We start from the raw sequence: 21,922 nt of genomic DNA on the forward strand, positions 1-21,922 counted from the left end.
GTGCCGGGCAGTCCTGTCCTATATATATATATATATATATAAATCCAATGGAAAAAGCACTCTGGAGACTCGTGAAAGCAAAAACGTCTGTATTGTGGAAACTTTTAACGTTTTCAGGACCTCAGTCCCGTCCTCAGAAAAATCCTACATATATAAAATCCCGTTGAACCGGCACTCCCTGCTTAGATGATTAGCTTGCGCCCGGTACCCGTCCTCCACTTTGCTAGTGGATATATACCTCAGTAATTGCCGGCACTCTAGGACGACTAGTCGAGACAGGAATAACAGCTGACACACTGCTAAAATTCAGCGTGTCAGCTGTTTTTCCTGTCGACTAGTCGTCCTAGAGTGCCGGGAATTACTGAGATATACATATATATATATATATATATATATATATATATACACAATCCACGGCTCGGCACTCACAACAAAAGTACAAAGTCTGCGTGCTCTTGTCACAATAAAACAACATATAGGATCCCAGGCAGAAGACAGGAATGAACACGGCACTGCGTAGCAAAATTTCTCCTTTATTGTATCTTGGCCTCAACGGCTCATTTCGGGGTCACTACCCCTTTCTCAAGAGGGATACAGATACAACAATGATATACAAACATACCTTAAATAGACTGCACAATTTGACGCAATCTCCTCCCGCCACTCGCAGCACTCAGATCCACCACCTGTGTACAGGGCACCAGCTGATGATGCACACAGCTCTCACCTGTTGTAGCGTCACCATGGCAACCCGGCCACAGCGTGTCAGTCCGGGCAGAAGCAGTGTAGCCTATCTAGGCCGCATCCTCAGACAGCGCCGTCAGGGCGCACAGCTCACGTCTCACACCCGTGGCAGCGTTGCCATGACAGCATCTGTCATCAAGATGCCAACCATTGGCTCAAGGGGCTTGATCACTCCCATAGGGCAGTGCCCTATCTCAAAACAAATACATAACCTCTTATACATACACAAACAGAAATTTAAAAGAACTGGCGGCTAGTATTTGGAGCGGCTTCAGGGCTCTCACCCCCTTAGTCACTCTCCTCAGCACCACCATGCACAAAAGGGATGCGGCAAAAGGCAGCAGTAACCACAGCTGATCACTGCTCACACCAGTGTCGCTGGTGACAGCTCCCCCACTCCACCTCCAAACAAACAGCATTAATAACAGATAAATAATACGGCATAGTCATATGGAAATACGTGAGCAGATACAAGAAACTGGGACCACTAAAGGCAAATAGTGCAAACAAAACACATAATCAGAGACAGTCCTGTCACAAAAAGAACACATTACGGCCATCCCAAAGATATTTACATAAAAAAAGCCATACTATCCTTTCATTAAGGCCATTTGGAGCTACGGTATTCAATCGATAGATCCAGGTCGCTTCAAGTTTAAGAAGCTTTTTAATACGATTCCACCTCGATTTGATGGTGGTACATGATCTATGATTAAATATCGTAGAGACTCCAAAGTATGTATCTGACAATTTGACATGAATCTCTAAAATGCACAGCAACAGGTTGGTCTGCTTTCTTGCCAGCTAGAGCGGCTTTAATCACTGACCTGTGCATGGTCATCCGTTCTTTAAACTTTCTAGATATCAAAGATAGAGGCTACATGGGCATATTATAGCATAAACAATGAACTGTGTATCACACGTCAGGACATGCCTGATTGTGAACATTTTAGATAAATAAGGGTGTTTGAATTTATCGGCCGCAATCAGAAGTTTACAGGTCACACAAAGGGGGCATTTATAACATAGGATTTGTTTCCCGCAGGCCACAGAAATGAGGATGGGTCAATCTGTAGCTAGCAGGAACCCCAGCGCTTTTAATTCTAGGTCCTATATAGATGAGTACCACTCAAAGGGTAGAAATATCCAATATATATCAGCTGCAGCAAATCACACCTGTGGGTTTGCCTATACCCACAAGTGACAATAATGGGATATAAAGGATGAAGCGATTGGTGTGTATTGCGCTGCTGGATATATGTATAAAAGTATACTCCAATCAAAAAAAGACCACTGCACAGAGATTGAATGATACGGACACACTGCTTAGTAAAATGCAAAATTTTATGAATTAAAAAACAGCAAGTAATACATATAATACGATGTAAGAAAAATAATGAAATATAAAAAATAAAATAAAATAAATAAATATATATATATATATATATATATATATATATATATATATATATATATATGTTGGGCTGTCTAGCAACTCACATACATATAAATATGCTGGTAACAAGATAAATGCAGTATAGCTATACTTGACACAAAAAAATGAAGAACAGGATATAATGTAGGGGGGGGGGGGGAGGGGGGGAGGGAAACAGGCAATCAATGTAGAGCCTGATATTATACACTCCTTGATAGGGTTAAAAACTGGACGATTGCTGGGGCTACTTTGCTGTAAATATGTCACATATATGATTTAGGAAGCCAGAGGGTTAATAGGCATCTCACGTAAATGCTGTTATCTTAATGCTGGTTAGTGGTGATTAGTAGAATGAAAGTCCAAGATGGGTTATTGTTAGGAAAAATGAAATGATACAGTCAACAGTCATTTAGCATGTGGGCAACATGCACTAGCGATGGAGAAAAGCTGGGTTCCACACAGATGGCTGTAAGTATGCAATAATTTTATGCAGGGGTTCAAGGTTTTATTTTTATAGTAGTTATAGTAGTTATAGTACTTCTATCCATACTAATACTGGTTCAGCTAGATTTAATAAAATAATATGGTTTAGAAATGTACGGCTACCGCAGGAGGATTCGTTCCTCTTTCTGGATAAGATTGAATAACAATAAAATGAAACATTAAATGAACCATATCTTCATTATTTGAACTACTGTACCATTTATTGAAAATATGTAATCATCGTTCTGTAAACATACAAATGAACATCAGGCTGACGGGCTCTTAGTATTTTGGCTCATTTTATATATATTTTTATTAATGAGAATAGCGCTTAATATGGAATATCTTTTCCCCATAATTATAGCCATATGTGGTTTATACTGTGTATATATCTCTCTTTACGATTTTCATATACCAATGTACTATTCTGCACTAGAATACGATTAACGATACTTCAAAAAACTGAATGACTACATCTCCACAAGCTAATCATGTTTAGGCTGACTTTTGTTTGGCTTTAATTAGAACAAATTAGACCTAAAAATTGAGTATAGAAGGTCATATTGTACTAATCGGACACACTGCTTTTTTTAAATGAGAAACGTTATTATTAAATGACAAAATGATGAATATGTTTGTTGAATTTCCCCTCCATAATTATTATGTTCACATAAATGAATCTAATGAACAGGTTGATTGGCTTGATGAGCCTAATGATACATACTCAAATGTATAAATAGGATACAGACTTACCATCAGTATCCGTCTTGAAAAAGTCTCCACGCCACTAAGGAGACGAAACGCGTTGACGTCATTACTCCAGGACGTAGGGGCTACACGCTGCCGTCTGCAAACACGCTGTATTCACAGCTCTCTGGCGTTCCACCAGCACAAGCGAAACATTCTTTCACATTGCCGCCTGTACAACTCCGGACGCTCCGTCCCCTTGGAAGTTACCATCAGCCACCGGCACCTTGCTAAAGGTGACCCTTAGAGGACAACTACCGGCCACCCGTCTCCCTCTGTGGAACGGAGCAACCAACAGACTGAGCAAGTGCTACTAATTACTGCAGCAATAGGGTGAGATAAAACCTTGAACCCCTGCATAAAATTATTGCATACTTACAGCCATCTGTGTGGAACCCAGCTTTTCTCCATCGCTAGTGCATGTTGCCCACATGCTAAATGACTGTTGACTGTATCATTTCATCTTCCCTAACAATAACTCATCTTGGACTTTCATTCTACTAATCACCACTAACCAGCATTAAGATAACAGCATTTACGTGAGATGCCTATTAACCCTCTGGCTTCCTAAATCATATATGTGACATATTTACAGCAAAGTAGCCCCAGCAATCGTCCAGTTTTTAACCCTATCAAGGAGTGTATAATATCAGGCTCTACATTGATTGCCTGTTTCCCTCCCCCCCTCCCCCCCCCCTACATTATATCCTGTTCTTCATTTTTTTGTGTCAAGTATAGCTATACTGCATTTATCTTGTTACCAGCATATTTATATGTATGTGAGTTGCTAGACAGCCCAACATATATATATATTTATTTATTTTATTTTATTTTTTATATTTCATTATTTTTCTTACATCGTATTATATGTATTACTTGCTGTTTTTTAATTCATAAAATTTTGCATTTTACTAAGCAGTGTGTCCGTATCATTAAATCTCTGTGCAGTGGTCTTTTTTTGATTGGAGTATACTTTTATACATATATCCAGCAGCGCAATACACACCAATCGCTTCCTCCTTTATATCGCATTTATAACATACTGTTTTTTTTATACAGTGTTAGGTTGAGTAGTTGCCTCAAACCCTGAAATATCAGTATGAACTAATAGATCCCTAAGGTTACGACTCCGGATATTACATGTAAGGGGCCGGGTATTCTTAGCAGGGCAGACTCTGGCCGGTTGCTAAGATCGGCCAAAGTGCCCTGCTGGCAATCGGTACCACAGTGCAAGAAGTATCACAGCGCATACTGAATGGAAACATCCTTTACGATTTCTTGATGGAGGGTACCAATAAATCTTCTCTTTTAAGTTTCAGAGCCCGGGCCTTAGAAATTAACAATTTATCTAAGGCATAACCGCAGGTGAGGAATTTCTCTACAATCAGATCCAGTTCCTCGTGCATCTTAGCTGGATTACTGCAAATACGTCCAGCTCGCACCATCTGCGAGTATGGCAGACCATTTTTTAGAGGGGAAGGATGATGGCTACTCACCAACAGCAGTGTGTTTCTCTCTGTCGGCTTCCTAAATACAGATGTTGAGATGGCTCCATTAGTCAATGATACAGACACATCCAGAAATTCAACCGACGTCGCACTCCATTTATACGTAAACTTGATCGGTGTGTTTGCACCATTCATTTCTTGCATCATCGTTAAAAATAGCTCCTCACCACCATTCCAAAACATAAACAGGTCATCAATGTATCTGCAGAACGTCCGGATGTGTTGGCCAAAACGACGTTTAAAAAATAACTAATTCTCAAAATTAAACATAAACACATTGGTGTAGGCCGGGGCGACCACCGCCCCCATAGCACACCCGGGTTGTCTGCAGATACATTCGACCAACAAATAAAAGGTAATTTTTGGTCAGTACAAGAAGCAGAAACTCCAAATGCAGTGGGATATTAAATTCAAAGCTGGTCAGATTCATGAGAATCTCCTGCATAGCGAATAAGCCCTTGGAGTGTGGAATGGACGTGTATAAGCTTGACACGTCCATTACACACATAATCGTGTGCTCCTGCAAATCGCCAGCTGCCACTGGTTGTATCCTTTAGGAAGAAAGGCTGGGTACTAACATGAGTCTGAATCAACATGTCCAGAAGCTGTGATACCGGTTGATAAAGACTCCCCCTGGCAGAAATATTTGGTCTGCCAGGGGGGTTAAGCAAGTTCTTATGCACTTTCGGTAACGTATACATCACCGGTATCACAGGATCTGTTACTTTTAGAGCAGTGGCACATTTGGAATCGAGCAAACCCTGGGTTAGTGCATGGTCAATGATACTGAATAATTCTTGCTGTTACTATTTAGTAGGGTCAGATGCTAGCATATAATAAACATTTTGATCCGCGAGCTGGCGGTAAACTTCAGATCTATATGCATCAATATCTTATATCACTATCCCGCCCCCCTTGTCGGCATGGCGGATAGTGATATTCTTATCCCTACTTAGCACTTTAAGAGCAGCCTGTTCTGGTTTTGAAAGATTGTGGTGTTTAACCTGTTCAGTAGCATTAAAGCGAACCATTGAATCATTGAGCAACCTGGAATACGTTTTAATAGAAGCATTGGTGCTAGGAGGATCAAATTTTGTCAATTTCTGTCGGCGAATAAGCGCACCTTTAATGCTAGAGTCCTGAGTGTCTACTGAATACTGGAAATGTTCTCTCAGTCTCATATTCCTTCCAAGCCTATGTAAATTGCACTGCCATTCAAAGTCGTCGTGCATCGTTGTTGGGATGAATGAGAGGCCCTTATCCAACACCCGTGTCTCCATGTCAGAAAGAGTTCTGGAAGAAAGATTGTAAATCAAATCTTCTTTTTGCCTGTGGCTTTTGAAGATTCTTTCATTTTGGCCGCCGTGGTGCATTCATTGGTCCCAAGACCTCCTCTTCTGCGGGTGCTTACCCCTAAAGGGGGTCTCACTGAAGTAGTGTCATCTGACTCTGGCCACCCAAAGTCGCTGTCACTTTGTGAAGAGGCACGTTGCTGTTCACGGTTCTCTCTGCGATTGCGCCATGACTGGAAATTTCTCTGCCTGTAGTTGCCTCGAGGTGTCATGCCACCGGACACCCACCGATATATGGTGTCCTGTTGGACGGTTCTGCTTTGTAAATATCACATTGACTCTGTAATTTGCTTCAGAGTGCATTTTATCATGAGTTACCTTAAGCTCCTGACCTGCTTGGTCGATAACGAGGAGCATTATGTCAAGTCCACACTTATTGAGCATGGCAAACCACCGTCAACAGAAGTCAGGGCTCGAGTGGCCTATTGTTGGCACATTTTTTACTCGAAACCCTCGAGGAATAAGTCTCTCACGGAAATAGTCAGAGAGTGACTGACTGTGTAACATAAAGTCAATTTCGGCGTAACCACGGCTGCACGTGTGTGACGTGTGTGGCGTCACGCGAGCAGGAGCTCCGGCATGACTCGGAGATAACCACGCTGCTTCCCTAGCCCACGATGCTTATCTGAGGTCTGCAGTTTGATGACCTCCCCTTCCCCCGAATCGGCTTACTTGGACGGAGGCCGTGACTCCTGGAGACCGTGGCTCCTTCCTGGTGGCATCTGAACGGCGCGCTAGTCGGACGGTGTCGCGGGTGGAATCCTGTGCTGACGAGCTTGTTTCCTGGGGGTGCAGTTCCAAGGCGCACCATCCTGATCCGGAGGCGGACAGTGCGAGTTCCCAGAGGCACGTCAAGCACCGGCAGTGAGAGGGCCGGATGCCGGGACGGCTGACAGAGCTGAGGCAGTGAGAGAGCCGGCTCTTAAGCTATAAAAGCTAACTCCCAAACGCAAGTTCATCGGCTGACAGCAGTCCACGCAGGCGGGCACAAGCTATAAGGTACTCTGTCTATATTCTCTGTCAAACTGAGCCCCTGCCAGCACAGCCGGTGAGAGAGGCTGATACTGGACTAAGGAGTCCCGGGTGGGAGACGGGACCACTCCATACAAAGAGGGACAGAGTACTATCAAGCATTGATGGACTAGTTTCAAGTTGCAGTATAAATCTAAGCTGAACTTCTTGGTGCCGGGGGGAGGTGCTGCAGTCAAGCTGTACTACTGTGCCACAGGAGAGTGGCATATTTCTGAGACTTTGAGTCCTGCCAGGACTGATCCGTGGCTGTTGTAGTCTGAGTCTTTGACGGGCTGTGGGCCCTAATATTTGAGCTGATCCAGACGAGCGGTTACAGGCGGTGAGAGGGCCTAATCGCTCGCAACTCCAACGGGTCAGTGGGACCTACAAAGAGCAAGTAGCTGATTGTGTGAATAACCGCCCCACTATACCCCCTTGATTCTCCACTACAACCTGTGAGAGAGGTTGGATTGGAGAGTGGTGGGTCTATAGACAAACTCTTTACCTGCAAAATGCCCGCATCTGTTTGAATAAGGTAAAAGGACAGTGCTCACGCAAACTACTGGTCTGCTGGTTTTGCCGGAGTGAGGGCCTGACATGGGGTACAGTAATCCCCCGAATGAGAGTCGGGGCTTTCCTTCCTTTAAAATTTAACCCCCCACTAAGGTGGATCCTTGTTAAATTGGTCAGGGCATGCGAGCCTGCAGGTGACTGTCTCTTTAAATCATCATATAAATTTACGGTGTCCCCGGAATTGACGACTCAAAAGTCAACAAGCCAGGCATCATGCCCAAATCCGGGACCAGTTCAGCTGCTACTAGGCTTGAAAAATATGCCCGTGCAAATTCCTCCCAACCCCCTACGCCACAAACTACCCCCTCTAAAGCACAGACCCCGCCATCTGCTCCCGAGATCACACTCCAGCATGTCTTGGATGCGGTTAGCAAGTGTGAAGAACGTCTCTCAGAACAGATGAACAAAGTACAATCTGATATAATGTTGATCAGAGACGATGCGCAGAAAACTAGAGATCGGGTAGTGGAACTGGAGAAGCGTGTCTCAGACACAGAGGACATAATGGCTCCGCTACAGGCCCAATTTAAGGCCATGTCTGGGCAAATAACGGATCTAAGATACAAGGTTATAGATTTGGAGGGGCGATCTCGTCGAAATAATGTTCGTATTGTGGGTTTGGAGGAACGGGTAGAGGGCCGTGACCCCGAAAAATTCGTTGAAACATGGCTGCTGCAAGAATTCGGCCAAGAGAACTTCTCAGCCCAATTTACTATCGAAAGGGCACACCGCATCCCTGCCCGCCCTTCAATTCCAGGGGGGCCGTCACGTACTTTGATTGCCAAATTTTTACATTTCAGGGACCGGGACCAAGTCTTAAGACTTACTCGAGCAAAAATGAACTTTGGTTACAATGGATCCAAGGTTTCAATTTACCCTGATCTACCTCAGGAAGTTCAAAAAGATAGGGCAAAATTTCGCAATGTGAAAGCACGGCTGAGAGAGTTAGAATTAAAATACTCAATGCAATATCCCGCTAGACTCCGTGTCGTGGCCAATGGAGAGACTATATTCTTCTCAGCAGTAGCTGAAGCAGCCGCATGGCTCGATAAGTATTATCCAGGCAAAAACAGCATGCAGTAGAAAGTTAATCCTTTTGACATGTCTGCCTACAATTAGGGGCTTATCAGTGTAAAGTAATTGTTTTGTTCAACTACATGTGGTTGGGTTAGGGATCGGGGTTATAATATTTTGTTCAATAAGTATGAAATTGAAGTGTCGGAGCTTCCTGCCGTGCTTAAGGTGGTTATAAAGTAAGAGCCCTCAAGTGTAAGAATAAGTGTGTAGCAGTAAATGGGGGTTATAGCTATAGGTATGCCTAGTGGGATAGGTTATACAGGGAGGGGGGAGGTGGAGGGGTATATGTTAAATGTTTTTAGTTTTTACTTTGTATGTATTGGTGGAATTGTTGTTTTTTTTCCGTTGCGATTTTCAATCCCCTCTTACAGTAGTCTAAAGTATGCTGTCTTTCCAGTTGTTAACTTAAGCTTATGGTTAAAATTGTGACATGGAATGTCCGTGGCCTTAATGACAAGGTAAAACGTGCTCTTGTTCTCAAGTATTGTAAAACTCTGGAGGCTGACATGATTTGTCTACAGGAGACGCATTTAACTAGGGAAAAATGCTGTTCTTTGAAACGACCCTGGATTGCTCAAATGTTCCATGCCCCGTTCACGTCAGCCTCCCGAGGAGTATCAATCCTGATAAAGAGATCTGTAGTATATGAACACATTACTGCTCAGACTGACCCAAGGGGTCGCTATGTGTTTCTAGATGGTATTTTTGGCTCGGCTAGAATATCGTTACTATCGATTTAAATCCCTCCCCCGTTTGCTTTTGATATCCTTAGAACTGCGCTTGAGTTCATAGCGGTTCGATCTGATAATTCCTTTATTTGTCTGGGGGATTTTAACATGGTGATGAACTATGGCCTTGATGTTTGGTGTCCCAAAAGGAGTACCCCCTCCGGTGAAAGTTCTCTCTCCAGATTTACGGCTGAGTTGGGATGGAACGAGGTCTGGCGAGAGAAATTTCCCAATCAGCGAAAATATTCTTGCTATTCCCCTTCTCATAATAATTTTTCACGAATCGACATGATTTTTACATCAAGGGCTCTAGCAAATAGAATATCGTATATTGATTATAACCCAAGAGGAATTTCGGACCACTCCCCACTGGTAATGGTTCTTGACACAGATATAAGTCGGGGCTTTAGATATTGGAAGCTTCAACCAATTTGGTTGACTCAATTGGAAAATATTAATGACCTAAAAGTAGATCTGGAGGGTTTCTTTGGTTTTAATATAAACTCGGCTAAAGCGGGTAGTGTGTGGGAATCATCCAAAGCATACTTACGGGGTACCTTGATTAAAAAAATAGCGTATGCTAGAAAACAGCTTCAGACCAAGGCCACATCCCTAGAGAACATAATGTCAGATCTAGAACAAACCTATATATTAAATCAATCGGACCATATTAAACAGGAGTGGCTAATGGCGCAACAGGCCTGGGTCTTACACCTACAAGAAATGGCTAAGTTTCGCTTAATAAAGGACTCACATAAAAGGTACTGGTACTTGTGAGTTATCCGGGCTCCCGATTTTTTGATTGTATGCCTTAAGTTAAGGCATACAATCAGATGCGATGCGATGCGATATCGCATCGCATCGCATGAGACCATCGGATGCGATGACCCGATTTTTCCATAGGAATCAATGTTAAAATGGACTGAGTCCATTTTAACATGGAATTCAATGGGAAAAAGGGGTCCTTTTCATACCCCTACTATCCAAGTGGGCATGGAGTTGGATATAAACCTGTGGCGAGCGTAGCGAGCCACCGAGCCCGAAGCGTGGCGAGCGAAGCGAGCCCCGTGAGGGGACGGTATTCTGTGTCCGCTCGCCACGCTTCGGGCTCGGTGGCTCGCTACGCTCGCCACAGGTTTATATCCAACTCCATGCCCACTTGGATAGTAGGGGTATGAAAAGGACCCCTTTTTCCCATTGAATTCCATGTTAAAATGGACTCAGTCCATTTTAACATTGATTCCTATGGAAAAATCGGGTCATCGCATCGCATCGCATCCGATGGTTGCATGCGATGCGATGTGCCCGATCCGACCCGATTTAGAAATCGGACGCCCAGATAACTCACAAGTACCAAGGTACTTAATGGCCGACAGGGCTGGCAAATTGATGGCCTATATGGCAAAAACTGATGAACCTCCCAGGACAATTTCAAAAATTTGTTCTCCTGAAGGAGAAATGTTCAGCGAAACCTCAAAAATTACTGAGGTATTTGTCGACCACTATAGGGAGATATATCTCTCTAAATTAACTCCGGAGTATAACAATAGCTTGCCTTATCTGAGGGCCATCGATTTGCCTACCCTGTCAGACCAAGATAGGGAAACTCTGGAACTACCGATCACGCTGGGTGAGGTGGAAGAGGCAATAAAAAACGTAGCATCTGGTAAGGCCCCAGGCATTGATGGCTTACCAGTAGAAATATATAAACTCTTTAGTGATACCTTGTCCTCCCGATTACTTTACTTTTATCAGGAAATGGAAAAAGAAGGCCAATTATCACATTCTATGACAGAGGCAGTCATCACTGTGATTCTTAAGAAGGGCAAAGACCCCTTAAGGGCTGACTCCTACAGACCTATCTCGTTGCTCACGGTTGACGCTAAGGTGTTTGCAACAATTTTGGCCAATAGAATTGGAGAGGTGTTGGATAAAATAGTTCACGTTGATCAAACGGGTTTTAGGAAAGGGAAATCAACCTCCATAAACGTTCGACGTGTCTTTTCTTACCTACAGGCGAGAAAAACGATGGGCTCGGAGTTTGCCCTGGCCTCTTTTGATACAAACAAGGCTTTTGACTCACTGGAGTGGTCATACTTAAAGACCACTCTGGAGGTTTTTGGCTTCGGGACATGCTTTATCAAAAGGATCCTGATGATTTATTATAACCCTAGTGCACGAATAACTACCAATGGCTTCGTATCGGACCCTTTCCCTATATACCGTGGGACGAGGCAGGGTTGCCCGCTTTCCCCCTCGTTGTTCTCTCTGGCCATAGAGCCAGTTGCGTGTAAACTGAGAAACATACTGGGTCAGGGGGACCCGGGCGGGGGGGCGGACAGCCTTGTCTCGTTATATGCGGATGATTTGTTGGTGGGGATGGCAAGCTACAGGCAGGATCTTCCTTTGGTGATGCAAGTCCTCCAGGAATTCGGCCTGTACTCAGGACTAACAATAAACAGTAGTAAATCCCATTTATTAGTGGAAAAACTGTATAACGATACACGGGTGGAACCCGAGGTAGTAATAGATATACCGAGGGTAGAAAGATTTGACTACTTGGGGGTAGTAATCTCTAAAGATGCCAGAGACTATATCAAATATAATATAGACCCAGTAATTGTTTTAATTAGAACTAAATGCAAGAACTGGCTCAAATTACCTTTGACAGTGATAGGTAGGGTAAATCTTATTAAAATGATGATCCTACCAAAAGTACTCTACCTACTGCAACATTCCCCTGTATATATCCCTGATACGATATTTAAGAAAATAAATGGGATTATAATCTCCTTTATATGGAGAAATAAAAGACCAAGAGTTAAATTATCCATACTTACGAGACCACGTGACCTAGGAGGACTCTCCCTCCCCAACTTCAAATTGTATTACATATCAACGCAACTGTTACACCTTCGAGATTGGGTCCTAGATCCGTGTCAATCAGCAGAATTATTAAATTTAATAAACAAGACCATACCGGGCCACTCCCCAATACAAGCTATTTTGACGAAAAAATGTCGCAAGAAATATCCCCCGATTCTTACCCAAGCAATAAAAACTTGGAACTGGATCTCTAAGACAATAGGCTATAAAGATACAGACCCTGAAACAAGTCTCTACTCCCTGGAATCTTTTAAGCATATTGGAAGGCATCAGGGAATGGCAGCTTGGACGCAGTTTGGAATAAGGAATGTAGGCCACGTGGTCATGCAAAGTGGGGTTAAAACATTCGCCCAACTGCAATCAGAATTCCAGATCCCAAATAGTATGTTTTTTCGCTTTCTGCAGCTCAGAAGTGCAATGGAAGAACATCTGCACGTATCCTCTAGCAATATAAATGATCACCCAGTTAAAATATTCTTACGTAATATAGGACCGGCTAAAGGCGTATCCAAGTGCTACAAGTATATTTCCTCTCTACTGCCGACCCCAGGCTTGCATGACCTGATGACAAAGTGGTCTAGGGAAATTCCTGAGCTTACATTGGACGACTGGGACAGGGCTCTAGCCATACCCAATGAAGCTACCACTTCTCTCAGGACCCAGCAAATCCAATTTAATATTTTGCACCGCACCTACATAACTCCGATTAAAATTAAAAAGTTTGCAAAGGGTAAGAGCGATTCCTGCCCGAAATGTAGGGCTACAGGGGCTGACTTTTGGCACTTAATATGGCACTGCACAACTCTGCAAAAATTCTGGAAGGAAGTGGCGGAAGTGCTGATAAACATCGGCATCCCTCGGGGGGAAATATGTCCCAAAGCGCTAATACTGGGGGTATGGTCTAGGTTTGGGGTGACAGCGGATTTAAGGCAGCTGGCCATCAACCTAGGAGCACTTGCCAAGACCTCCATTGCCAGACTTTGGATGGCAGAAAAAGCACCAAACATTAACGAATGGGTCAGTTTGGTTAACTATACGTTTGAATATGAGAGAGCTGCGTATCTATCTAGAAATAATGTTGGCAGATTTCACGTAATATGGGATAAATGGTATTTTTCATCATACTCTAAAAGAGTTTCGGACACTAACTGATATAGTAAATGAAGATATTTTCACTTTGTACACAAAAAAAAAACAAAAAAAACAAAACTCTTAATACTACACGAAGTATAGGTAAAACTCACTAATACTTGTAAGCTCAAAAATTTGTATCACAATGATAAACAGTAGATTAATTCAGGTGAAATTAACATTATAAATAACAGCACTAGTTGATAGACTAAATAATCTTTTGTAACACTAGCAAAACTAAAAGTAAAGCCAATATTAAAAGATAGATTTAAAATAAAGATAACCAGGGTGACTCAATTGTTCAGTAACTAGGTAGAGAAGCGGAATGAAATAGCGGGGTCTGGGTTCGTGACACAAGGCAGGAGAAGAGGGGGGGTGAAATTTGTATTGGTGAGACTTAAGGGGTAGGATGACTAAAGGTATATAAGGGGGTAGAGAGTTATGGAAGGGAAAGGTAGCAATCCACCAAATGTTGCTTGTATGTTATGTAAGTTCTGTATTCTCTGTTGTATTTATGTATGTGAAAAAGTACTGTAAAGTATATTTGTAATATGCACTTTTAAAACCAAATAAAGAAACAAATAAAAAAAAATAGTGGTAATGCCATGACGCCACTGGCTGCTCCCCCTGTGTAGTATAAAAGTAGTGCCATGACACCACGGGCTGCTCCCTCTGTATAGTGGTGGTGCAATGACACCACGGGCTGCTCTCCCTGTATAATAATTTGTGTCATGGCATTACTATTGTTGTATTGTGCAGCGGGAGCAGCCTGTGCTGTCATTGCATTGTTGTTGTGCGGCGGGAGCAGCCTGTGGTGTCGTTGCATTGTTGTTGTGCAGCAGGAGCAGCCTGTGGTGTCATTGCATTATTATTATACAGCGGCCCTTTGAGGGTGACCAAACTGCTGATGCGGCCCCCGATGAATTTGAGTTTGACACCCCTGCGTTAAAGGATAATATTCTTATTAAATAGATTGCTATACCGTTTATAAATGCATTTGTGCTACTCTAGTATATCAACTTGCTTTATGAATTTTAGGATATTTTTTAAGAAATTTGTGCAAATTTCTCTCACAATTTTGCACATACATATTTAAATATGCAGGTTGCCGCAGTGGCATAGCAATAGCCCAGCAGACCCCGCCGTGGCAGGGAGGCGCTGAGTAAATGTGGGCGTAGAGGGTTTGCGGGGCTATCGCTGAACCACTGCTGCTTGCCGGGACCTGCAGATCTACTTGTCTGCAGTCACGACTCCCGGCACTCCTCCTGCTGCTGCTAATTTATTTATTATTATTATTAATAATAATAACAGTTTCTTATATAAAAAAAAAAAAAAAAAAAAAAAAACATAAAGTCAATTTCCCTTTTGCGCATTTTCAATAACCTGTGATAGATATCCTCTGCGTTTAGACAGGTATCTCCCAGAGGTTCAGTGAACAGCATTTTTTCTGCCTCCTCCGCAGAAAAACTCAAAGTCTCTCCTTTAGGCAATACCACATTGCCGGGTACAAAAATCTTGTCCAAGCCCACATCGCCATATGACTCCATGTTAAAAGGAATTATTCCAAACACTTGCAGTCCTCCAGGAAAGTAAATATAAATAATGTAAATAATGTATATATCTTTGGGATGGCCGTAATGTGTTCTTTTTGTGACAGGACTTTCTCTGATTATGTGTTTTGTTTGCACTATTTGCCTTTAGTGGTCCCAGTTTCTTGTATCTGCTCACGTATTTCCATATGACTATGCTATATTATTTATCTGTTATTAATGCTGTTTGTTTGGAGGTGGGGTGGGGGAGCTGTCACCGGCGACACTGGTGTGAGCAGTGATCAGCTGTGGTTACTGCTGCCTTTTGCCGCATCCCTTTTGTCAGTGGCGTGCGGTGGGGTGAGGCAGGTGAGGCACAGCCTTTCCTGTCATACTAGCATATATGCCGGCATTTTCAATTGATAAAGTATGTAAAAAATACAAATAATTTATAAAAAAAAATCGTATTTTTATTATTCTTATCATTTTTATAGTGAAAACTCTGGAGTAAAAACTATATGGCAGGAGAGGCAGTGCCTCACCTGGCTATCTTTTCTGCACATCTCTTATCAAAACTCAGCGAATCTCCAGCATTGTATACTTCTGCACATGTGTATAATGTCAGCTTGTACCCCTGGGCTCATATATTGTGTGCAAATCTGTCTCTGGTACTTGCCAGGGACTCTTGAGCCATTTACCTCACCGCACGTCCCTGCCTTTTGTGCATGGTGGTGCTGAGGAGAGTGACTATGGGGGTGAGAGCCCTGAAGCCGCTCCAAATACCAGCCGCCAGTTCTTTTAAATTTCTGTTTGTGTATGTATAAGAGGTTATGTATTTGTTTTGAGATAGAGCACCACCCTATGGGAGTGATCAAGCCCCTTGAGCCAATGGTTGGCGTCTTGATGACAGATGCTGCCATGGCAACGCTGCCACGGGTGTGAGACGTGAGCTGTGCGCCCTGACGGCGCTGTCTGAGGATGCGGCCTAGATAGGCTACACTGCTTCTGCCCGGACTGACACGCTGTGGCCGGGTTGCCATGGTGATGCTACAACAGGTGAGAGCTGTGTGCATCATCAGCTGGTGCCCTGTACACAGGTGGTGGATCTGAGTGCTGCGAGTGGCGGGGAGGAGATCGCGCCAAATTGTGCAGTCTATTTAAGGTATGTTTGTATATCATTGTTGTATCTGTATCCCTCTAGAGAAAGGGGTAGTGACCCCGAAATGAGCCGTTGAGGCCAAGATACAATAAAGGAGAAATTTTGCTACGCAGTGCCGTGTTCATTCCTGTCTTCTGCCTGGGATCCTATATGATATATTTATATATATACTGTATATATATATACTGTATATATATATATATATATATATATATATATATATATATATATATATATATATATATATATATACGTGGGTACAGGTAAGGTCACTCGCCAGACTGAAATTTTTAAATCATTGCTTTATTTCATCATATTCATATATATATATATATATATATATATATCTATATCTATATCTATATCTATATATATATATATATATATATATATATATATATACAAAACGATGAGGCCGGCACTCAGGACTGCAGATGGATGCCAAATTCGCTTGCTCCGGTGCCCTCTTTCAAGAGGGCATGTGTCCTCAAGGAATATACAAACTAAATAAGTGGCACTTGGAGGCTGATAAGCGGTGAAGATAACAGGAATATTTATTCCTTGTGCAGGAAAACGTTTCGGAGCTCGGGGGCCCCGTCGTCAGTTCAGAAATGCACGTGGTGGTACCAGCGCTAAACCAACAATAAGTTTGTCCAAATAAAGTTTTTCAGGCAAGAAGATTTTGCCTTTGTACGCGACAGTCTCCCTTTTTCAGGGCGGCTGCTCTTTTCCAACGGGCTAGTTCAATCTGCCACTTCAAGGGAATCTGGAAAAAATAGGGTGAAAAAAGCGCCTCCTAGTGTAGTATTTTGGTAGTATACACACTACACCTCCACCAAAGGTATATAACACCCCAAATTTAAAAGGTGTACCATAGAAAGTGGTTTCCAACCACTTTGTAATTAGCTTGTGTGATCACTCTCATGAGTCCATCAGCAAAAAACTTCCCCTCTCTTCAAATATCCGGTACACATCAGATGGAAAAAGTAAACACAAAGGAAAAAGAGATCCTAGAATGATATTGTTATATGCAATTTTTAATTGATAAAAAACATAAGGCAAATGCCCGTACAATATTAAAAACAAATGAGGCTTATCTGTAGTGCTTTCGGCCAAAGCATGAGTCCCTGGGGTGTCTACTGAATCCCCGCTCTCTGCTCAACGCGTTTCGTCCTTCAGCTTATACCTGGACTTCTTAAGGAGCACAAACTATACCTAATCTGCTGCCCTTATTTATAGCACTCTTAATTGTGCTGGGAAGTTCCCCCCGCGCCGAAAACCTGGTTCCGGAGGTCTCACTTCCGGGGTCGGCGCTCAGTGGTCACTTCCGCTACTACTTCCTGGTCCGTGACACGCACGGCCATCTTGGATTCCGATCTGCTTACACAACAGACGGCTGTGGAACGCACAGCCATATTCAATGGAGCGCACAGCCATTAATACTGTAGCGCTTCAATGCTATTTATGGATCCCATACAGGACTTCCTGGTCCGTGACACTCACGGCCATCTTGGATTCTTATATATATATGGTACAGGGATGGCACGGCACTCTCAGGCAAAATGAAGGTCTCACAAGCTGTGATACAGCAGATACAGCAACATTTCAATGCTTTATTTGCATTGTCTTCAGGCTCAAAAGGACAATAAAATACACATACCTTTATACACCATACTTGTGCTCATACTTGTGCTCAATAGACGCCCCCACCGTCGGACCGGAATTCCGGGTCTCGGGTGGATGATGTCATCTTGCTATTGGCGCACTAAAAGTGACAAAATGCTTAACACCAAAAATTTATGTGCGCCAATACTTAAAATATAACAGAAATAAAACATACAAATTAAAAAACGATGCAGTATTAACACAAAGTTACAGTACATAGTAAAAATTCATACTAGCTTAATAGCCGCTAACAAGTGCGGCTTGATACTTAAAAACTGACTATGTAACAAAATGGATAAATAAGGGACACTACATGAAAGCCAGTTAGAATATATAACCAATTTAATATCGCGGGGTAGAATAAATACCTGGCCGTTAACAAAAGTGAACAACGAGACTGTTGCCAAGCAACAGCGACGCCGGAAGCTACTCCCGGCTAATAGATTAATGCTAGAGCACAAAATACGATCTAATTAAAGTCAACCAAATTAAGGGCTAACACGCTAAGATTGCTGTAGGTGGAATAGCTTAAAACTAAGACTGTATATGCGGACAAGAGAATTAAAGTGCGGATTAAGCAATTTATGCCCAAATTATCATTTAATCCCTTGGGTGCCAGGGTATCAAGACGGTAAATCTAGTGGGTTTCGCATTTTAGTAGCTTAAGACCTCTGGTACTTGTGTATTATCACGGCGCCCCTGTTGTTGGTCATGCAATGTCGTAATGGCATCGCATCACATGCCATGCACTCGATGGCATGCGATGCAACGCGATTTTTGCCCCCTATGCGATGAAAAGATTGTATAAGCACCCTAAAGGGTGCTTACAATGCTAAATGCACCCCCACGCCACCCCCCCACTATAAACATTAACCCGAAGCGTGGTGAGCGCAGCGAGCCCGCGAGGGGCGGCGGTACGCGTCCTCCGACCTTTTCATACCTCCACTATCCATGTTGGCGTGGAGTTGAGAATAGAAAGTGTGGCGAGCCACCGAGCCCGAAACGTGACGAGCGGACACGGATACCTGTGAAGGCCGTGAGGGTACGGCAATACCTGTGAAGGTATTCGCGTCCCCTCGCCACGCTTCGGGCTCGGTGGCTCGCTGCGCTCGCCACACTTTCTATTCTCAACTCCACGCCGACGTGAATAGTGGAGGTATGAAAAGGTCGGAGGACGCGTACCGCCACCCCTCGCGGGCTCGCTGCGCTCACCACGCTTCGGGTATGAAAAGGTCGGAGGATGCGTACCGCCGCCGCTCGCCACGCTTCAGGTTCACGTTTATAGTGGGGGGTGGGGGGTGGCGTGGGGGTGCATTTAACATTGTAAGCTTCATTGCATTGCATCACATCGCATGGCATTGTATGCCATATACAATGACATACAATTTTAAAATTGTATGCCATTGTACAATGTCGCGCTATATCGCATACCATCACATACCATCACATACCAAAAGGCATGCGATGGTATGCGATGTATTTAAGGTATATAGATGATTTATTCATCTTGTGGCAGGGTCCTATTGAATTGCTAACTGCTCATGTTGATTCCCATAATCTGGGTACTAGCCCTGTCAAATTAACCATGACCAGCGACCGCAACTGTATCCACTTTTTGGATGTGGCTATCCATCTTAATGAGGGCAATTTATCCACTTCCCTATACCAGAAGGACACAGACCGCAATAACCTTTTGCATGTCACCAGTGCCCATCCCAGAAGCCTCATACAGGGATTGCCTTTTTCCCAGATGGTCCGCATCAAGCGAATCGACTCTGATCCCATATTGGCTGAAACACAGATTGACAACCTTGTTGATAGATTCAGGGATAGGGTTTACAGAATGGATACACTGGCGCAGGCAAGACTTAGGGCGTCTAGATTAACCAGAGATGAGCTTTTGGAACCCAAAGCTGCTGCAGCAGATAAAAAGTTGTTACTCTGGGTTACCAAATTCACCTCTTCCAGCCCTGTTGTACACAAAATTTCAAAAAAACTGTGGCCCATCATTAAATCGGACCCTGAGGTAGGCTTGTGTGATACTAGTCTTCTTTCTTGTTGGTTAAGGCTGACATTACTAATGTCCAGTCACCCCTAAGCCTACCCCTAGGGGATGTATGCGTTGTACTTGCACTGTATGCTCGTACATGATTCCTGGCAACACTTGCTATCATCCTTTGTCTGGAAGTAAATTTACCATTAGGCATACCCTTAGCTGCGAGTCTAAGTTTGTGGTCTACCAACTGGTTTGTCCATGCGGTCTTTCATATATAGGAAAGACCGAAAGTACATTTAAGGAGCGCATTACCACCCACCGGTCCACCATCCGTACGGCACTGGCGGGTGGTAAGTGCGACTTACCCATCCCTAAACATTTTTTGGCCCTCCAACATACTCTGCCTTCCCTACGCTATCGCATAATAGACCATATCCCCCCCAACATTAGGGATGGCAATAGAGGTCTTAAGCTACTAAAATGCGAAACCCACTGGATCTACCGTCTTGATACCCTGGCACCCAAGGGATTAAATGGGAATTTGGGCAGAAGTTGCTTAACCCGCACGTAGCCCACTAATTCTCTTGTCCGCATATACAGTCTTAGTTTTAAGCTATTCCACCTACAGCAATCTTAGCGTGTTAGCCCTTATTTTGGTTGACTTTGATTAGATTGTATTTTGTGCTCTAGCATCGATCTATTAGCCGGGAGTAGCTTCCGGCGTCGCTGTTGCTTGGCAACAGTCTCGTTGTTCACTTTTGTTAACGGCCAGGTATTTATTCTACCCCGCGATATTAAATTGGTTAGTTATATATTCTAACTGGCTTTCATGTAGTGTCCCTTATTTATCCATTTTGTTACATAGTCCAGCATCAGTTATTAAGTATCAAGGCGCACTTGTTAGCGGCTATTAAGCTAGTATGAATTTTTACTAAGTACTGTAACTTTGTGTTAATACTGCATCACTTTTTAATTTGTCTGTTTTATTTCTGTTATATTTTAAGTATTGGTGCACATTAATTTTTGGTGTTGGGCATTTTGTCACTTTTAGTGCGCCAATAGCAAGATGACATCATCCACCCAAGACCCGGAATTCCGGTCCGACGGTGGGGGCGTCTATTGAGCACAAGTATGGTGTATAAAGGTATGTGTATTTTATTGTCCTTTTGAGCCTGAAGACAATGCAAATAAAGCATTGAAACGTTGCTGTATCTGCTGTATCACAGCTTGTGAGACCTTCATTTTGCCTGAGAGTGCCGTGCCATCCATGTACTCTGTTTATTTTAAGTAAGGGCAGTTGAATTGGCACCCCGCAGTGGATAGTTGCCGGTCCTTGTGTCTGCTGTATATATATATATATGCAGGGGGGGGGGTACTGTCTTGCGCTGCAACCATAAGGTGGATCTGGATTCAAACTAGTCCTTTTATTGAAGGATCGTTCCTCCCTCTAAGACACAAACCTGAGTGACAGGCGGCCGCCAAAGATTCTCCTAGTGGGACGTTTGTTGATCCGTCTCAATGGGGGTAGATCTAGAAAGTGATTAGAATGGCGCTCTATAGTGTAATAGGTTAGTGTGTTCACTGTGACTTTAATTTAGGTTCTGCGTACCGTGAAATGAAGAATAAAGTGCATATCAATAATACTGTTCCTCCTCCTTGGTAGTACTGGTTACCAGGACCTTCCCGGCTGCTGTCCAGACTTAGACCTTTAGTTTGTGGTCCCCCAAGTGAGTTCACAGTTGTGCTCCAAATTAGTGCAGTGGTGATTGCAAAGAAAGAGGATAACTCCAATTAAATTAAAATTAGGAGTTTTTTAATAGGTGCAAACATAAAAAATAAATTAGACTTACATAAATGAATAAAGTGTGCGAAAGAAGGTTGGGTAGAGGCCTATCTAC

General features: G+C 43.2%; 1 protein-coding gene across 1 annotated transcript in view; it reads left to right on the plus strand.

Moving 5' to 3' along the window:
- Positions 1-8,066: 8,066 nt before the first annotated feature.
- Positions 8,067-21,922, plus strand: part of LOC146007361 (uncharacterized) — a 117,839-nt gene continuing 103,983 nt past the window's right edge. Inside the window, exons 1-3 of the mRNA XM_083145710.1 lie at positions 8,067-8,483; positions 11,675-11,773; positions 12,950-13,274. Of these exons, the coding sequence (XP_083001836.1) occupies positions 8,067-8,483; positions 11,675-11,773; positions 12,950-13,274 (841 nt within the window). The remainder of the gene's footprint in view (positions 8,484-11,674; positions 11,774-12,949; positions 13,275-21,922) is intronic.

This window comes from Crinia signifera, chromosome 6, assembly GCF_055691185.1.
Source record: "Crinia signifera chromosome 6, ASM5569118v1, whole genome shotgun sequence".
Classification (NCBI taxonomy): domain Eukaryota; kingdom Metazoa; phylum Chordata; class Amphibia; order Anura; family Myobatrachidae; genus Crinia; species Crinia signifera.